Source organism: Aethalodelphis obliquidens, unplaced genomic scaffold (assembly GCF_003676395.1).
Source record: "Aethalodelphis obliquidens isolate GAN/ISIS:26980383/991018 unplaced genomic scaffold, ASM367639v1 scaffold9, whole genome shotgun sequence".
In the NCBI taxonomy this organism is placed as follows: Eukaryota; Metazoa; Chordata; class Mammalia; order Artiodactyla; family Delphinidae; genus Aethalodelphis; species Aethalodelphis obliquidens.
This window is the reverse complement of record NW_020837953.1, coordinates 11,147,082-11,162,809: the sequence shown is the minus strand read 5'-3', so window position 1 is coordinate 11,162,809 and position 15,728 is coordinate 11,147,082. Positions and strand designations below refer to the sequence as shown.

At 34.0% G+C, this 15,728-nt stretch overlaps 1 protein-coding gene across 1 annotated transcript in view; it reads right to left on the bottom strand.

Moving 5' to 3' along the window:
• The window catches only part of FAF1 (Fas associated factor 1), a 488,997-nt gene that overhangs the window by 116,646 nt on the left and 356,623 nt on the right, over positions 1-15,728 (bottom strand). Inside the window, exons 12-14 of the mRNA XM_027108597.1 lie at positions 12,574-12,700; positions 11,568-11,631; positions 10,544-10,625 (exon numbers count right to left, since the gene is read on the bottom strand). Of these exons, the coding sequence (XP_026964398.1) occupies positions 10,544-10,625; positions 11,568-11,631; positions 12,574-12,700 (273 nt within the window). The remainder of the gene's footprint in view (positions 1-10,543; positions 10,626-11,567; positions 11,632-12,573; positions 12,701-15,728) is intronic.

Genomic DNA, 15,728 nt, shown 5'->3' with positions numbered 1-15,728 from the left:
AACACACTTAAAAAAAAATTCTCACTTTAAGCTCTAAACTGTGAGAAAGGAGATGATACAAAGATATCAGAAAAGGATCTTCAGGTTGGGGGTACTCCCACAGTAGCTTTCAAAAGAGAAACTGAATAATCTTCAAATAATCTTTTCTCTCAAACACAGTAAGCTTTCAACAAAAATTTTTCTTCTGCTATTATGACAGTAAAAATAAGCAAAATATAAAGGCTCAATAATATGTAAATGCTACTAAATTTGGGCTACATAAATCTCTGATTAAATTATAGGCACACCTAAATGAACCCCAGACTCAGATTTCTGATTACTTTATTGAGCTCAACTAAACACAGTCCAAAACAGTGAGAACTGCATTCAGCATATCAGAAAATTGTTTTTGTGAAGAAACGGCATCTAGTACATAGAAAAAGCATAGGAAAATGTTTTGTTTTCCATTACTATAACCATTTTTCCCTTTGGCCCATTAATAATTTAGTTCAATAACATTTACAGAGTGCCTATGTGTTAGGCATTGAGAATACAAAGATGAATAAAACAAAGTTCCCTTGCTCTCTAAGAGTTGGGGGTGGGGAGGGGGTGGCGTATGGAGAAAGCAAAGAGTTAATTGCAGTATCATATGAGAAGCAGTAAGATTGGGGCATTAAAAAACCCTACATTTTATTTGTCCTTCCTAATTTGGCAGAGAGGTGTAAGTCTGGCTGACGACAAAGGCAAGCAGCCCAGCTATACTCTCCTCAGACTCCCTCTTTGTGATCTAGGTTTTGGTTAACAGTTAAAGGAAAGTCTCCAAGCATTAAAGTAACAGAAAGCTCTGTGCTAAACCCAGTTTTGCCACTCACCAGCTGTGTGACTGTGGGGGTTAGATGGGTGTTGTAACAATTGTGGATAAAGTAGGTAAAGTGCCTATTTACAATGCCTGGCCCATAGTAGGTGCCAAGTAAAATGCAGCTGTTAGGATCAAGATTCCGGAACTATCCATGCAAAATAAAGGATTTGAAAGCCATTTCAAGAGAAACGATAGCCACGAAAATGTATGAAAGATTATACAGCTCCTTCATTTCTCCTACTGGCCATAGTGTTTGGGATGCTTCATTGTGTCTGTGCCTTCAGGGCCTCACTAATCTTCACATTCAAACCCAGGAGCTAAGGTACTAAGTTGATGCTTAGGAAGTGCCAAGCTGACAGCAACCAGTGTGACTTGGCCTTGAGCTACAGTAGCTATTGTATTTAGACACTTAGCATCACAGAACCACAGAACATTAGAGCTGGAAGAAATGAGCTGGCTATGTCTCAAAATAAGCCAGGCACAGAGCAGACACTTAGAAAATATTTGCTGATGGACTGAAAAGGAAGTTGTCTAGTTTCATTTTAAGTACGAGAACATCCATAATCTGTGTGTTCAATGATTTTGAAGTTGATATGACAAACGATTTCTAGAAATGGTATTTCATAGTTTTTTCAGTATAAGAATTAAAATAAATTAAAAATAATTTCCTTTGTATAAATTGGGAGCTGATTTTATTTCTCCTCTTTCAGTTTCCCTTCTCCTTTTCTATCATCATTATCATCACCATAATAATCAGAATTATCGCTGTTCTTTTCTTTTAAGTTTGGGGGTGGTTTACTGACACAACCAACTGATATACTGATACAACAATAAACACTCTTTTATATTTTACCTAGATTTATCAATTATTAACATTTTGCCATATTTGCTCTATCATTCTTTTTATGCTTCTTTCCCTGAAACATTTAAAGTTGCACATATCATGACACCTCCACCCTACTTTAGTGTCTGTCTCCTAAGAAATAAGGACATTCCCTTACATAACCATAATTTCTTTAATCACACCTAAGACATTTAATATTGTTTACAATATTTACAAGTTAATATTGCTACAATCATCTAATACAGAGTCCATATTCAAAATTCCCCAGTACCTCAAAATGTCCTTTGTAGCTGTCTTATTTATTGTTTTAAATCCAGGCTCTAAATAGGATCATCCTAGTACACTGCCCATTTCCACAATCCTGTTCCTGTATATGGATATTCATAGGTCCAGCCCAGCACCCAACCATGACTCAAGATAAGCACACTGTAAGAATAGAGGCAGGGCAGCATGAAGCTACATTGTCTGGATTCAAATTCCTGCTTTGCCACCACTCAGCTGTGCAACCTTGGGAAAGCTACTTCTCTTTTCTGTGCCTTGGGTGACACAGTTCTGGAAGTCCAACACTCTGTCTAGATGGGAGTGATGACATGACTGCTATAATAGAGGTGGTCCTAGGGTCTAGGCATGAACAACAGATTGGCTGCTTCTTTATGAAGGTGATACTTGAGCTGAATTCTAAATTTAGGTGATAGTGAGGAAAAGAAGAGTGAAAAAGAGGAAAAGCAAAGAGAAAAGGTTGGGAAAGGCCCTGTGCTGTCAATGGCCTGATGTGTTCAAAGAACTCCAAGCTAGTAATTTTTGAAGAGTGAAGAACCAGAGTGCAGACGGATTTTGGAAAGAATTGTGACACTTTGCATTTTTTGTCTCCCAAAGCTGAGTTTAGGGACCAACAGGTAGCAACCAACTAGAGAGGTTCCAAAAGGAAACAGCCAGCTACTGAAGATGAGGAGATGCCAGGATGGTATCTTCTTCCTCTCACTTCCTGAAGCAGATGTTGGAATGGCACTCTTGAGGACACGGATGTACTTGAGTCTCACAAAGGGAGAACTCTCATATGAAAGTCACAGGTTAAACAAGCAAACAAACTGAAAAGCCTAAAGCAAAATCAAACTCTCTTCATAAAATAAGCTGACAAATGTTCATTGGGTATAGAGCTTTATCAGTTTTCATTGTTCAAATGGTAATACTCAGGTTATAAAATACCTTTGAGAAAGATAAACACGTCTAAAGTTTCTATGAATAAGGAAATTGGAAGCTCAAGTGACTGGCTGTTATAGCAAACTGTTTTTACTTTCCTTTTCTGTGAAATATTTACTTATGTTGCTTGCCCGTATGGGGTTGTTGTCTTCTTTTTATTGATTTTTAGAGTTCTTCATAAATGTATATACTAGAGAAATTAAGTTTCCAATATCTCTAATAAAGATACTAGGCACTACTTAACATCAGAAATACTTTGATTTTCTTAATACAGTTATTTATAAATGATTGTAAATTACAAAGCAAATATAAAACCAACAGATTCTACTGAAATGCTTCACAGAGGAAAGAAAGGTCAGAACACATTACTGTAGGTCTATGACAAAAACAGTATTATTCTCTGTTTTGTTAGGTACTCCAAGAAGGGTGTGGGAGAAACAGGATACTAGAAGATACACATGTATAAAAAGGTATACAAAAGCTAACAGGCTGTGAAATGTAGGAGGCAAAAAGTTTGTAAACTACACTGTGCTATTATCATACTATGATTTTCTAATCATCGCCTGACACCTCACAATTACACATATACAAACGCACACAGTTGCTCAGTCTGCCACCAATTTCTCCCCTCCCAACCATCCTACAAACTGCCACCACATTACTTATTCCTCTGACAGTGTCACCCTCTTCTTCAGAACTTTCAAAAGCTAATCACTACCTAACAATAACAAAAGTCTTTAGCTGGCATTCAGGGATTTCCATGATGAAATCCCCATCTATTTCTCTATTTTAGCCCTATTTCCTGCTGCTCCTTTACATGTACCAATTATGCAGGCCCACTCATCTTCTCTAACATGTACATCTGAATAACTTGGTTACTGTTAAGGTAAGGAGTCATTATTCCAAGGTGGGTTAATTGCCAAGATATTTTAATCTCCATTTCAGAGAAAATAAAATGGAGCCTTATATAGCTAGTCAGTATCAGGGTCCAGTTTCAAATCCAAATCTGCCTGATTTATTCAATGTCCATCTATTATAAGCAAACAATCTTAAAGCTGTTTCACATACATTTTGAAGACATTTTACTTATATTAATTGCTTGTTAATCCTGTGAGGTATGTACTACAATACAAATTTTTAAATTGATGCTCAGAGAGATTGAGTAACCTAGTTTTAATAGCACACAGCAAGTAAATGGGGACTCAGAATTCAAATATAAGAATTCCGATTATTTCTCTTTCTACCATACCTTTTATCTTTAAGTGAAAATGTTTAAGATTAGATATGGAACAAACTTCTTGAATTTACAGATGGAATACTTAAGAGATCCAATTTAGCTTTTTATCCCTTAAAAATAGGTAATATGAATAATAAATACTTTCTAGGGACAGGGAGGGCTCTTTGAGAGAAATGATACAAATATGAATAAAGTCTACTAAAAAAATCAGCCTTGCTTTTGATATTTTAATAAATTTTACCTATATTGCTTTTCAAATATGGTTATATGGTTCTCAAAAACATGGTGAATAGTAGTAAATTGAGAAGAATGTTTTACACAGCAGCATATCTTAAAACTAACTTAATTATTAACTAATTAAAAATAATTTTATTATAAACACTAAAGATTTTTACAATTTTAATTGGGTAGATCTGATTACTCAGCTGGAGAATTAGAGGCAAATTCTAAATATGATGCTAACAATATACTGTATAGTGGAAATATCTAACTACAGAACAGTATATTTGGTATGGTTGCACTTATATAAAACTTAGCAATTTTTTTACTGATATATATGTTTGGAGACTTTTTCAAAAAATCACATTTAAAAGTAAAAACATTTAATAGTGGTTATTTTCAGGTTTGGGATTATGAGGCAACGCATTTTTCTACTTTAAATGCATCTGTATTCTTTTCTTTTCAACAAACATTTTATTTGTATAATGAAAACACATTTCAAAACATTATATTAGCATCATAGTTCTTATCTCACACATGTGCAGGATGCTGTCCTAGCTGTCATAAAAAATTACTCTAAAGACACTGTTTGCCTTTAAGGAATTTAAATTGAAAAGACAACAAAGACAAGATGAACAGAATGGGCATATTTTCCAAAGCACAAATAGGTTTGTTTGCCTGATTTTTCTGGATGATGGAGTGCTAGAAACTCACCAACTGCAGTTGTGGCTTCCGATTTGTATAGAGCTTATTTTGCCTAACAAATATTGACCAGTGATAGTTATTTAGGTTTCTTTTAACCTGAGGAAGTAGAAATAGCACTACTTTAAAACGGGCTGATTTTTAAAAATGAATGTAATAAAACTTGATAATGAACAAGCACTGTTAAAAGCAAAGCATTCATCTTAGTGCTATAAATGCTTAAATGGGTTCTCAAAATTCCTCTGTGGAACTGTTCTTGGAGCTAGTTCATGAACAATCAGTTTTGTTACTTTATAACATTTCTCAAATTTGTCCAAAACTGTTTAAAAAGCACCTTAGCCATGATGCTGGGTGCATTTATTAATAGATCTCATTTAATCCTCAGAACAACCACATAAAGTAGATATGTATTATTATCTTTTTTTTCCCCTAGATTAGAAACAGGCTCATTACTTGTTTGGGAACAGAGTTACTAAGTGGGAAATCAAGACGTAAAGCACTGGTTTCCTTAATTTATGTATAATATTTGGAAACAGCACTGGGTGTGAAGTGAAGATCTAAGGAGGTGTAACAGGATTACTGATATCAAAGCCCATTCTTCCAAAGGGCTGCTGGGAAAGGAACAATCCTTCCCATGGGACATAAACCCTGGCACTGGGATTTTTATTGCTGTTGATTTTCAGTTACTACAAATGTCTAATCATTCTCTAGGGTACTTTTTGTTGTGAAGAGAACTCAGGGACAGCAGAACTGAGAGGTGGGGAGGCTCTAAGGAGAAAAAGAAACTTCTTTAAGAAAGTCCCAGGGAATCATGGTGTGGCCAGTGGTAACTCTTCTGCACATAATTAAGGAAGCTAACCACTGGCTCTTACTTATCTAAAGATAAAATATAAGCTTCATTCAACAAATATTTTTAAATGCCAGGTAATGCCAGGGCATCACAGTCCCCTCCATGCTCCTGTTGCTGTTCCCAGCCTCATCATACCACGCAATCCAACTCTCTGTCTTGCACTTTTTTGCTCTCTGTCTTAATTTTTTTGGTTTTAATTCCCTCAATTGTAATCTTCTGGACTTTGCTTTTGATCTTCCTTCTGTTTAGAATTCTGTTATTTGCCTAAGTTTCATTTATCTTCTAAGATTCAGGTCAGAGATACCTCCACAAGAAATCTCCCTGAATTCTAAGGCAGATGAAGTACCTCTCCTCTTTGCTCCCATAGCATGTTACACTATATGGATCTATTTATGTTGTCTTATCTTCCCTACTAGACTGTGAACATGTCAAGGGCAGGAAACCTCTACATCCTAGGTCCTTAATAGGCATATGATACATATTCATGGCCTTCAACTCAATGAACATCCCTAATAGTTAAGGGCAAGGGAGAAGATCATAAAACTGATCAACCCACTGTCAGAAGTCAAAACTCTGTCACAATATACTTAAACACAAGAACTTAGAATACCTGCTTCACTGAAGTTGGAGCTCTGCTTTGAACAGTATTGTAAATTCCTCATGAAAAAGGCAGAAAAAACTATGAGTACTCTCACCAAGTGCTCTCAAATGAAATCAGTCTGAAGCAGTTTTCATTAAGATGGATTGAATGTGGCATCGTGAGAAACACTTTATCAAATGTAGTGTTTTACTTAGTGATTAACTATATACCAGTTGATGAAGCTCCCCAAATCCTTTGTAATCCCACCACTCCAATAAACATTTAATGAGTATATAAGTTCAAAAAGCCTAGCAGAGGATTTAAACCTTCAATCTTGTTTTTATTTACTCATGGAACTCAATTTCTCACTTCAAGTGAAGAATGTTGGTGCTCAAGGCTCATCTGTTGCCCTGGTAAAATTAATGTGCCTCCCACAGTTTAAATTAAACATGCGATGTTTAAGATGAAAGAAATTTAGTAACAATGGCAGAGTATCGGTCATTCTTGCCTTAAAATATTTGAACATCAGCAAACTGTTTTCTTAAAAATGATTCATTCAGAAGTTTAAAAAATATATTGAAAATGATTTGTTTTCACTCTCAAATGTACAGTCTGAAAAGGAGAGATGAAGTTTGAGGATTGAATCCTGTAGTATAGCAGTTAGCACTGAAAAGCTTCTGGAAGTAAGGTGATAGTAAAACACACTTACATGTGTTGGAACACCTGTACTCTCATTTGGCCTCCACTACTTACCCTTGATTTGTCTTTGGTTAAGTCATGTAGCTTTTCTGAGCTTCCTCATCTCTACAATGAGAATATTGATATTATATATCCCCATCTCACCAGTTTGCTGTGGGGTTCAAATGAGATATGCATAGGAAGAAGCTTCATAAACCACAGAGCACAATATAAATCTAAAGTAGCAGTGCTATTTCTATTCTTTCTATACAATCCTCTCTAATTTTGAAAGGAGATGTATATAATTTGGTTGATGACTATAATAAATGTCCCTGCTTAGATCTAATTTTGAATAATTTACCCATTCTGTGGATGAATTTTACTTAAGTTTAGGGCAATGTAATAAATGATACATAAACTGCTGTTGATCTTTAACTTGGGAAAGAGAAAAAAGGAAAGAAAAAAGCCCTGGACAAGGGGAAAAAGATAAAGACAGTTTAGGAGTCCAAAGAGGTCAATGGATTTGGGTATCAATCTAATATGAAACAAAACACATGAACCAATGATTTCCAGTTGTTAAAATACCAACACAGTCATCAAAAGCAAACAATCAATTGTTTCATTAGAAATACCCAGAAGTTAATAAGAGTTTACGTTCCTCTGGGAATCATCAGTCTGAATATATCCAAATGCCAATCTACTATACAAAGACACTCAATAAAAAGTTCTTTAATCTATTATATACTGTATATTTAAACAATGTATCGTCACAAAGTTATAGTGTTTACAGTAGCTTTTTAAATGGAATTTAAAAGATGTCTATGCTCATTTGGGAGCTATATTTAGGTTATAAAAGGCCCTCACATCTTCCAGTTACTTCAACTGCTTAGCAATCTTATTGGAAAAGCAGAGACAAATTAATCCCAAATACATTCTTATCCAGGAATGAACTGAAAAATAGATTATTTTAAAGCTATAATTACTCTTTCAAACATATTTATGTTCAACAATAAGTGATTGTTTAAATATAATAACATTGCTGTACAATGAGAGACTTAATAACCATTAGAAATCCTGTTATAATAAAGCATTCAGCATTACTTACAAAGCATTCTTGCAACAAAAAAAAAAAAAAAAAAAAATTGACCTGAATCTAACAAAGCTTTTAGACTTAACAGCCATTTCTCAGGAAATAAAGAGATAAAGGAACAAGTTAAATCATATCACAAGGAAACAATCACACAAATCCAGAATCTGGAACAATCTGTAAGTCATCCAGCATGATTTCTTCACAAAGCAAATGTCATAAAAAGGGGTGGGTGGGGGAAAAAAGCAGGTGTCTGCTTAAAAGGGTTTAAGAAATCTAACAACCAAATGTAATTTGTGATCCTTGAGTGGATCACGGTTTCCAAAAAAAGAGTCAACTGGTGAACTTTGAATATCCACTGGATACTAGATGACATTAGGAAATTATTGTTAGTATGTTACATGTGACAATGGTATTGTGATTCTGTAGGGGAATGTCATTATTTTTGGAAAGTGCATGCAGATGTTTTCAGGGGTAAAATATGATGTCTGTGATTCACTTTGAAATGGCTTAGCAAAAAATAATTAATATATAAGAGTATCCTAAATGTTTTATGCAGTTTAAGTTTTAATAATTTCAAAAGTTTAATTGCTAAAGCTCCATTAAAACTTCGGGATGCCCTGTATACAGAAGAAGCAAATATGGCAAAATTTTAATAACTGTTAAATCTAGGTATAGGGGATTTAAGTGTTTATTGTACTACTCCTTTACTTTTTCTGTATTAAAAATTGTTTTAATAAAAGTTAAAATATTATAAAATATAATTAAGTAAATGATCATATAATATTAAAAGGTGAAGATAAGCTGTTTTAACAGGATTATAACATGACCAATTTTATATTAAATATGCATGTGTGCTGAATGAAATAAATATATGGAAAGAACATATAAAGTTAATCTGTGTTAGAATATATTCTTTTAGCTTTTCAGTATCTTCCATAAACCTGTACTTATGGAAACTATAAACCTGTATTACCATAAATATATATTTCTTCAAAAATAAAATCCATTTAATATAGATTTAATAGTAAAAAATAGATGTTTAAAATTGCCTTTACAACGGGCTATTCCACTATTCTTAGGGTAGAGAACAGTTTATGTTTCTTAATCTACTTCATTGAACTGTCAATGATAGATCTAAGCTTGATCACTAATTATTGTCTTGGAATTCAATTTTTAAAAACTGTTTAAAATGAATGTTTCTTTAGGTCAGAGTTTAACATAAGTAGAAACTAGAAATTTCAGAGGCATCCTTGCACTCTATTCTCAAAATTCTTTGTCCTCTTTAATTCCAATAACTTTCCCTCTAACTCCATCTACACCTTATTCCTTCCTTCTTCTCTCTTTTTTCCTTCATTCATTAAGCATACAGAGTATTTACTATGTGTAGGGATGTAAGGTACATTGTCACTGCCAAAAAGAAAATCAAATCTCTTGAGAAGACATATATATAAAAGAGAGAGAATGGATAATTAAAAGCAATGTGTTATCATTGCAAAGTACTAAAGGGTGGGTGTGGAAGAGTAGGAGTCAACCAGGTAAAGAGCAGGATGAAAGGTATTCCTGACAGTGGGGCAGCATGAAAAAAGAGTTAGATTATAGGGAAGTACAAATTGTACACTACTGCTAGATTTATTAAGTGTAAGGCAGGAAATGGGAAGAGCTGAAGTTGTACAGATAGGCAGGAGCCAGATAACTGGGGTCTCGACTACAGTGTCAACATATAAGCAGAGCAACCACACAGAATCTTTGTGCTCAAAATGTAACTTCTGGTTTCTTGTTACATACTTGGATCTACTTGATTTCAAGATCACAAGATCTTGTGATCTACTTGATTTCAAGATCACAAGATCCATTTCTATATTTAAGGAAAAATCTTTTTGTTGTCTAAAATGACTTTTAGGAAAAAATACTACAGTTATAAGATATATACTATTAGATGGAATAATCATTTGGGGAAAAGACTGAAGGACAAATCATTTAGCAAGAAACTGTCGATCACATAACTGAAAAGAATACGAACACGTAGCCTGGTCCCTTCTAAGCATGTCCACCCCTTGTTCCCCCTAAAAAAAAAACAAACCCCATTTCAGAGCTTGACAAAGACTTCTGCAGAAGCCAGCAGTACCCTATCATACTACTGCCCCTCTGAAATGGGCATCTTGGTGATGATTAGGTTGGTAGATGAACCAGAAACAAAATCAAGTCTTCAATCTGAAAAAAACAGAAAACATCAAGCATTGCCTCAGGCCTGGTGGTAAACCTATGGGATACACTTTTTAATCAGAAAAGGTAAGATTCCACTTACATCTCGGGCTTTCACATAGAAGGCCTCTTGAAAAGTTGCTTCTAATGAGCCAATAAAAAATACAGGATGGCAGTCACCATATCTATAGGAAAAATTGTGTCTATTAATTAAAATACATTTCAAATTTCACAAGTCTAACCAATGAGTTTTAAGTAAATGTTGGGGCTAATGTCTCTTAAGTATAGACAAAACATTAAAACATTTCTTTAAAGGGTTAGGAATGGGCTTCATTAGTTTTTTGAACTCTTCTTGGCCTATACCGATATATCAGAATACTGGAATTTTAAGTACATCTAGCAAATGGACTTAATGAGTGCTATGAAACCATGCCATTTACAAGTAGCAATTCCTGGTTACCCACTTCCCTAAGATTTTCCTAGTTACAATAGCCTTAACTTTCCATTTTAGTTCATTTATTCTCTAACACAGAGGGAAAAAATGGTTCCTTGCTAAGTTTCCAAATTACATTACATCAGAAAATAGAACTAAAGAGAAATATTGTTTACATGAAAATTTAGGTTTAAATAGTTAAATCTTTTTAAACACCTCTAGGCGAATCTCAAATGCATAGAAAATTTTATATTACACTATTAAAAGAAGAAATGCTAAATGATTCCAAAACAAAAATTAAAAGAAAAAATTCACTTATATCTAAAATTTTTAAATTATTTTTTTATTCAATATTACTTTTAAAAGATTTTGTTTGTCCTAGGATATACTAAAACTTAGTATCCTATGACCTAGTCCTTTTGGAAATATAGTCAAGATATTAAATTAGTAATCCATTTATTATGCTTCTATAAAGATATAGAGATAAGATAAATACATCTCTGAAGTGGCACAGTCTACTAGTTATCTGACTTGAATACTCTGTATTCACCATTAGGACTATATATATTGATAAATGTATCCTTTGAATACTTTAAGAAGAAAGTGAAAACAATCTATGATTAAAGTTGCTCCAGAAAAATCACAGTAGCATTAAAAGAACATCAATTTTATATAGTTAATGTCCTAACCCTACCTTGAAGAAAACTCTGCTGTAAATTGTAATAAGGCATCTCCTTCATTTTCTGCGTTTTCTGGCACTAAAAAACAAACAAAAGAAAAAACAAAAACAAAAAACCAAAACAAATAGACACAAAAAACAAACCACATAACATCTAATCCCACATATAAGAAATATATTTAATCAATAAAGAGGAATTAAATTTTAGTTTCTGTGATACATCTGAGGAGACATTTTAACTCGACATACATTAGAAGATTTCATCAAACCTTAAAAAAGAACCTCAAAAAAATTTCAAGCTCATAAATTTTTGAAAACCAACTGATACAATCCTGCTAGGTGTTGAAAATATGTGCCAGTCATCAATTATGCTTGAAATGACATCTTGTGATTAAATTATATAAAAAGTTCTCAAATTATTCTAAAGATCTTATTAATCAGGAAAATAGTCATTTTATGTAAATATCACATCTATTTCTGCCCATGAATGTCGCCTAATTTCACAGAGTAAATGAGCCATTTATGGACTTATTTTAATAGTCATTTTGTATATAGCACCACTTATGATCTTGTCAGGTGCAAGTGAGGGAGATGGCACATTTAGTTTACTTCTTTCCTTCCAAAGATGGGTACCAGTGAATGGAAAAGTAATATAACTACTGATAAAACTGATATCTCCAATAAGATGTGTGGTGACAAGTACAGTCACAAAAAGTACAGCTATTTTGTTTATCAATTTCTGGGTTTAAAGTAAAGAGACAAACTCATAACTAATTATACATGTGAAACAAAAGTTACATTCCCTTGAGTTTTTAATGAATTTTACTAAAGTATTGGGAATGGTTGGGCTTAAGATCAAAATTCAAGAGGCTCTAGTTCCTATGAATAATGTCTACTTCTTATATTTTCTCTCTCCAAACCTGAAAGTCAGTAAGAGATTTTTAAGTTCATTGTTCCTCATAAGTTTCTGCACTAGGAGGGAGAATTACAATGCTGGACCCAAAGAGCTATTAATACTCACTCATTGGAGATTTCCTCAAGGCAGATGAAGCCATGCCGAATACTTCTCCATCATCCACCCCAAATTCGGAAGCATCTTCAAAGTCATCTCCATCACTATCACTAACCATATGAACATCGGTGCTTTGCTATTTAAGGAAAGTCCTATGATTAGTTTCATACTGACTTTAGGAAATCAAATTCCAAAATATAAATTATGTAATTACAATAGGACATTAGCATTATAAAAGTTTTATTAAATAAGAAGCTATTTGCTAGAGTGAAGCTTAATATTTCTCATTTTAAGGCTTACATATATTTCTAATCTTGCTGTGATATCCCTAGACTAAAGGCTAGAGCCTGAGTGAAAAAGAAGAATGCTTACAAACTCAATGAAGACTGGGATTTTTATCTGTTTTACCCCCAGCCTATGGTATACAATTAGGTGCTCAAGAAATATTCGCTCAATAAATGAAGAAATGGGTACAATCTAAGAGGTCAAAGATAAATAAGCTATACGAGTCTTTCAAAAAGCTCATGGTAGTCTAAACTTTTGGGCAGAAGTAATGGTAGCATTTAAAAATTTGCCTCTTCCCTACTGCAATGGTTCTCAAATTTCTCATTAGTGAAATATGGTACACTATCCCCATGTGTTATTGGAAGATAACATGAAATACACTATATACGAAAGCTCTTTGTAAACTGAAGGCCATTACATATGAGATGTAATAATGATGCTTCAATTCAATAAACATTTACTGAGAATTTACTACATGCTGGGCACTAATAAATATGCTCCGTTTATTTTGTTTTCAGCAACATCCGTTGAGATATAAGGTAGTACAATGAAAAACATCAGTTTCAAAATATGAACTTGGCTCCTGATCTCTAAGTTAGAATGGGATTTCAAAAATACTGAGATTTCAAACATTTGAACTGAGTTGTGAATACTGACCAATATTAATGTCTTGGATATGAAGGGGGTCCCAGCAAGGTAACTGGCTAAGTGCCTATCTGTACCACGTTTAATAAATAAAGTCTACAAAGACCATTGAATAAATGAAATTTCTATCTTTCAAAATATGTTGCTATGTACCTAAATTATGAAAATGCATTAAAAGAAACTCAGAATCAAAGACTCATGAAACTTGGCTAGAGGGGATGTTAGAGTTCAGTCAGTCATAGAATCATAGATTTTAAAGCTGGAAGGGATTTTAAAGATCTCTCACTAACGGTTTTCAAATTTCTTTTCACAGAGTTACCTCCCTCCCCTAGCACCAAGCAAAATATTATGTAAAATTATAGTGCCTACAATAGGTAAAAGTAAGGCCACTCTGGCTGATGTAGAGAGAGAGCAACAAGTAGCCTAATGCTCCTGGCCTTGGCCTTTTCTTCCTCACATCCCTTTGATAGCTGGGGTACCTCTGAAGGCTCTCAGGGCACTACGGAACAATTTTTAAAACTACTAATCTAGTGAGTCTAACAGCTCCAAATAAGGAAGGCAAGATATTTACTCCATATGACTCAGCAGGCTCAGCATTTCCTCCTTGGGCATAACCAAGCATTAATGTCCATAATTGTTAACATTTTCCCTCTTACCTTAAAGACAGTTTTCCCAATGGTTTGAATAGAGAAGGAAATGTACATATACTTACTGGATGAATAAAAATGAATGGTCCTTGCCCTAAGCATCTATCTGCTATTCTGACTATACCACTATTTCTCACAGAAGCCTTGGTTCTACTTGTACTCCTAATGCTACTTTAGTGTTTTGCTTTATAGAGCCAAGACCTCCTCTTGATTTCAGCAATTCAACAGCATAAAAATTCAAAACCCTTTCTCATTTCAAAACAGTGAAGGAGCCTCCCCTTCAAAATAACACATTTACTAGGACTATAACTGTACTTGAATTCCATCTGTTTCAGGTAGGCAAATATCTGGAGCATGAACTTCCCTTGAATTCTTAAATGGGTAAAGGCTCAGGATCTAAAAGGTACACTACACATTCCTTTAGGGTACTTAGCCAGGTTTGCAGGCAAGTGGAAAGAAACAAAAGTCCAGTATGACAAACTTTCTCACATCTTCTGTCAGCTAGGCTATCATCTCAGCCTTCACTTAGTCTTGCCTAGTACTCACCCTCCCTTAAAGAGGCATTAGATTAAGAAGGAGGTTTGGAGGACACAGGGATGAAAAAGAAAGGAACTGTTCTATATATCATCTTTTTTTTCTCATTGCTTTTACCTTACTCCTCCACATCTATCCTCTTTCTTCTAATCCAGCTTTCAGTCAAATAATAGCCCCTTTCCATAATAAGAGGACTAGGACAGTGATTTTAATTTTGTGCCTATGTAATGCATTATTTTGTCTTCACAAAGTACAGAATTCCCAACTCTCTTAAGATCCCAGAAAACAAAATCCTACAACAATAACATCTTCAAAGGGAGGTATCTAAAAAGCCGATTTTGTTGAAAAAAGTATATTTTGAATATGAATTATTGAAGTATCTGCAAGAATGAGCTACTTAATTATGTATAAGGAACTCCCAATCTCTTTCTTATCAAGCCATCTAACAGGTTAGGAAAATCTTTTTCTAAAAAATGAGATAAACAATCTTTTTTCATTAATGTTTGCTGATGAGAATAGATAATCTCTTGGTTCAGTCATGGTTGCTCTAAAATTCTTTGAAACCAGGGAAGCTATTTATTCAAAATTTTTTAAAAAGGTAAAAAAATTAGTGATTCTATTTTGGCTCTCTATTGCATTCATTTATTCCCTTTATCATTTACCATACATTCATAAACCCTACTAAATGCTACATTGCCTGGACTTGAGTGAAAGATATACAGTGTATGTTCTCTCAAGGAATACAATATATATATAGATAATTATAATACCTAACAATAAGTGTTATGACAGGTAAGTTCAGAGGAGAGCACCTAAATTATTGGGAGTGGGAGGAATCAGGGCAAACTTCTTAGAAAAGGTGATAACCAAACTGCTTGAGACAAAAATTTAGAACTCATACATGCATAAGACAAGCTTATAATTGAAGCTGATATTTCTTTCACCAACTACTTACCATGTCAAAGAACCAGGTTAAAAGCTTGGGATACAGAGAGAAAACATGGTTCCAAATTTCAAGAAATTCCCATTTTAAAGGAAGCTATATTTAGTTGC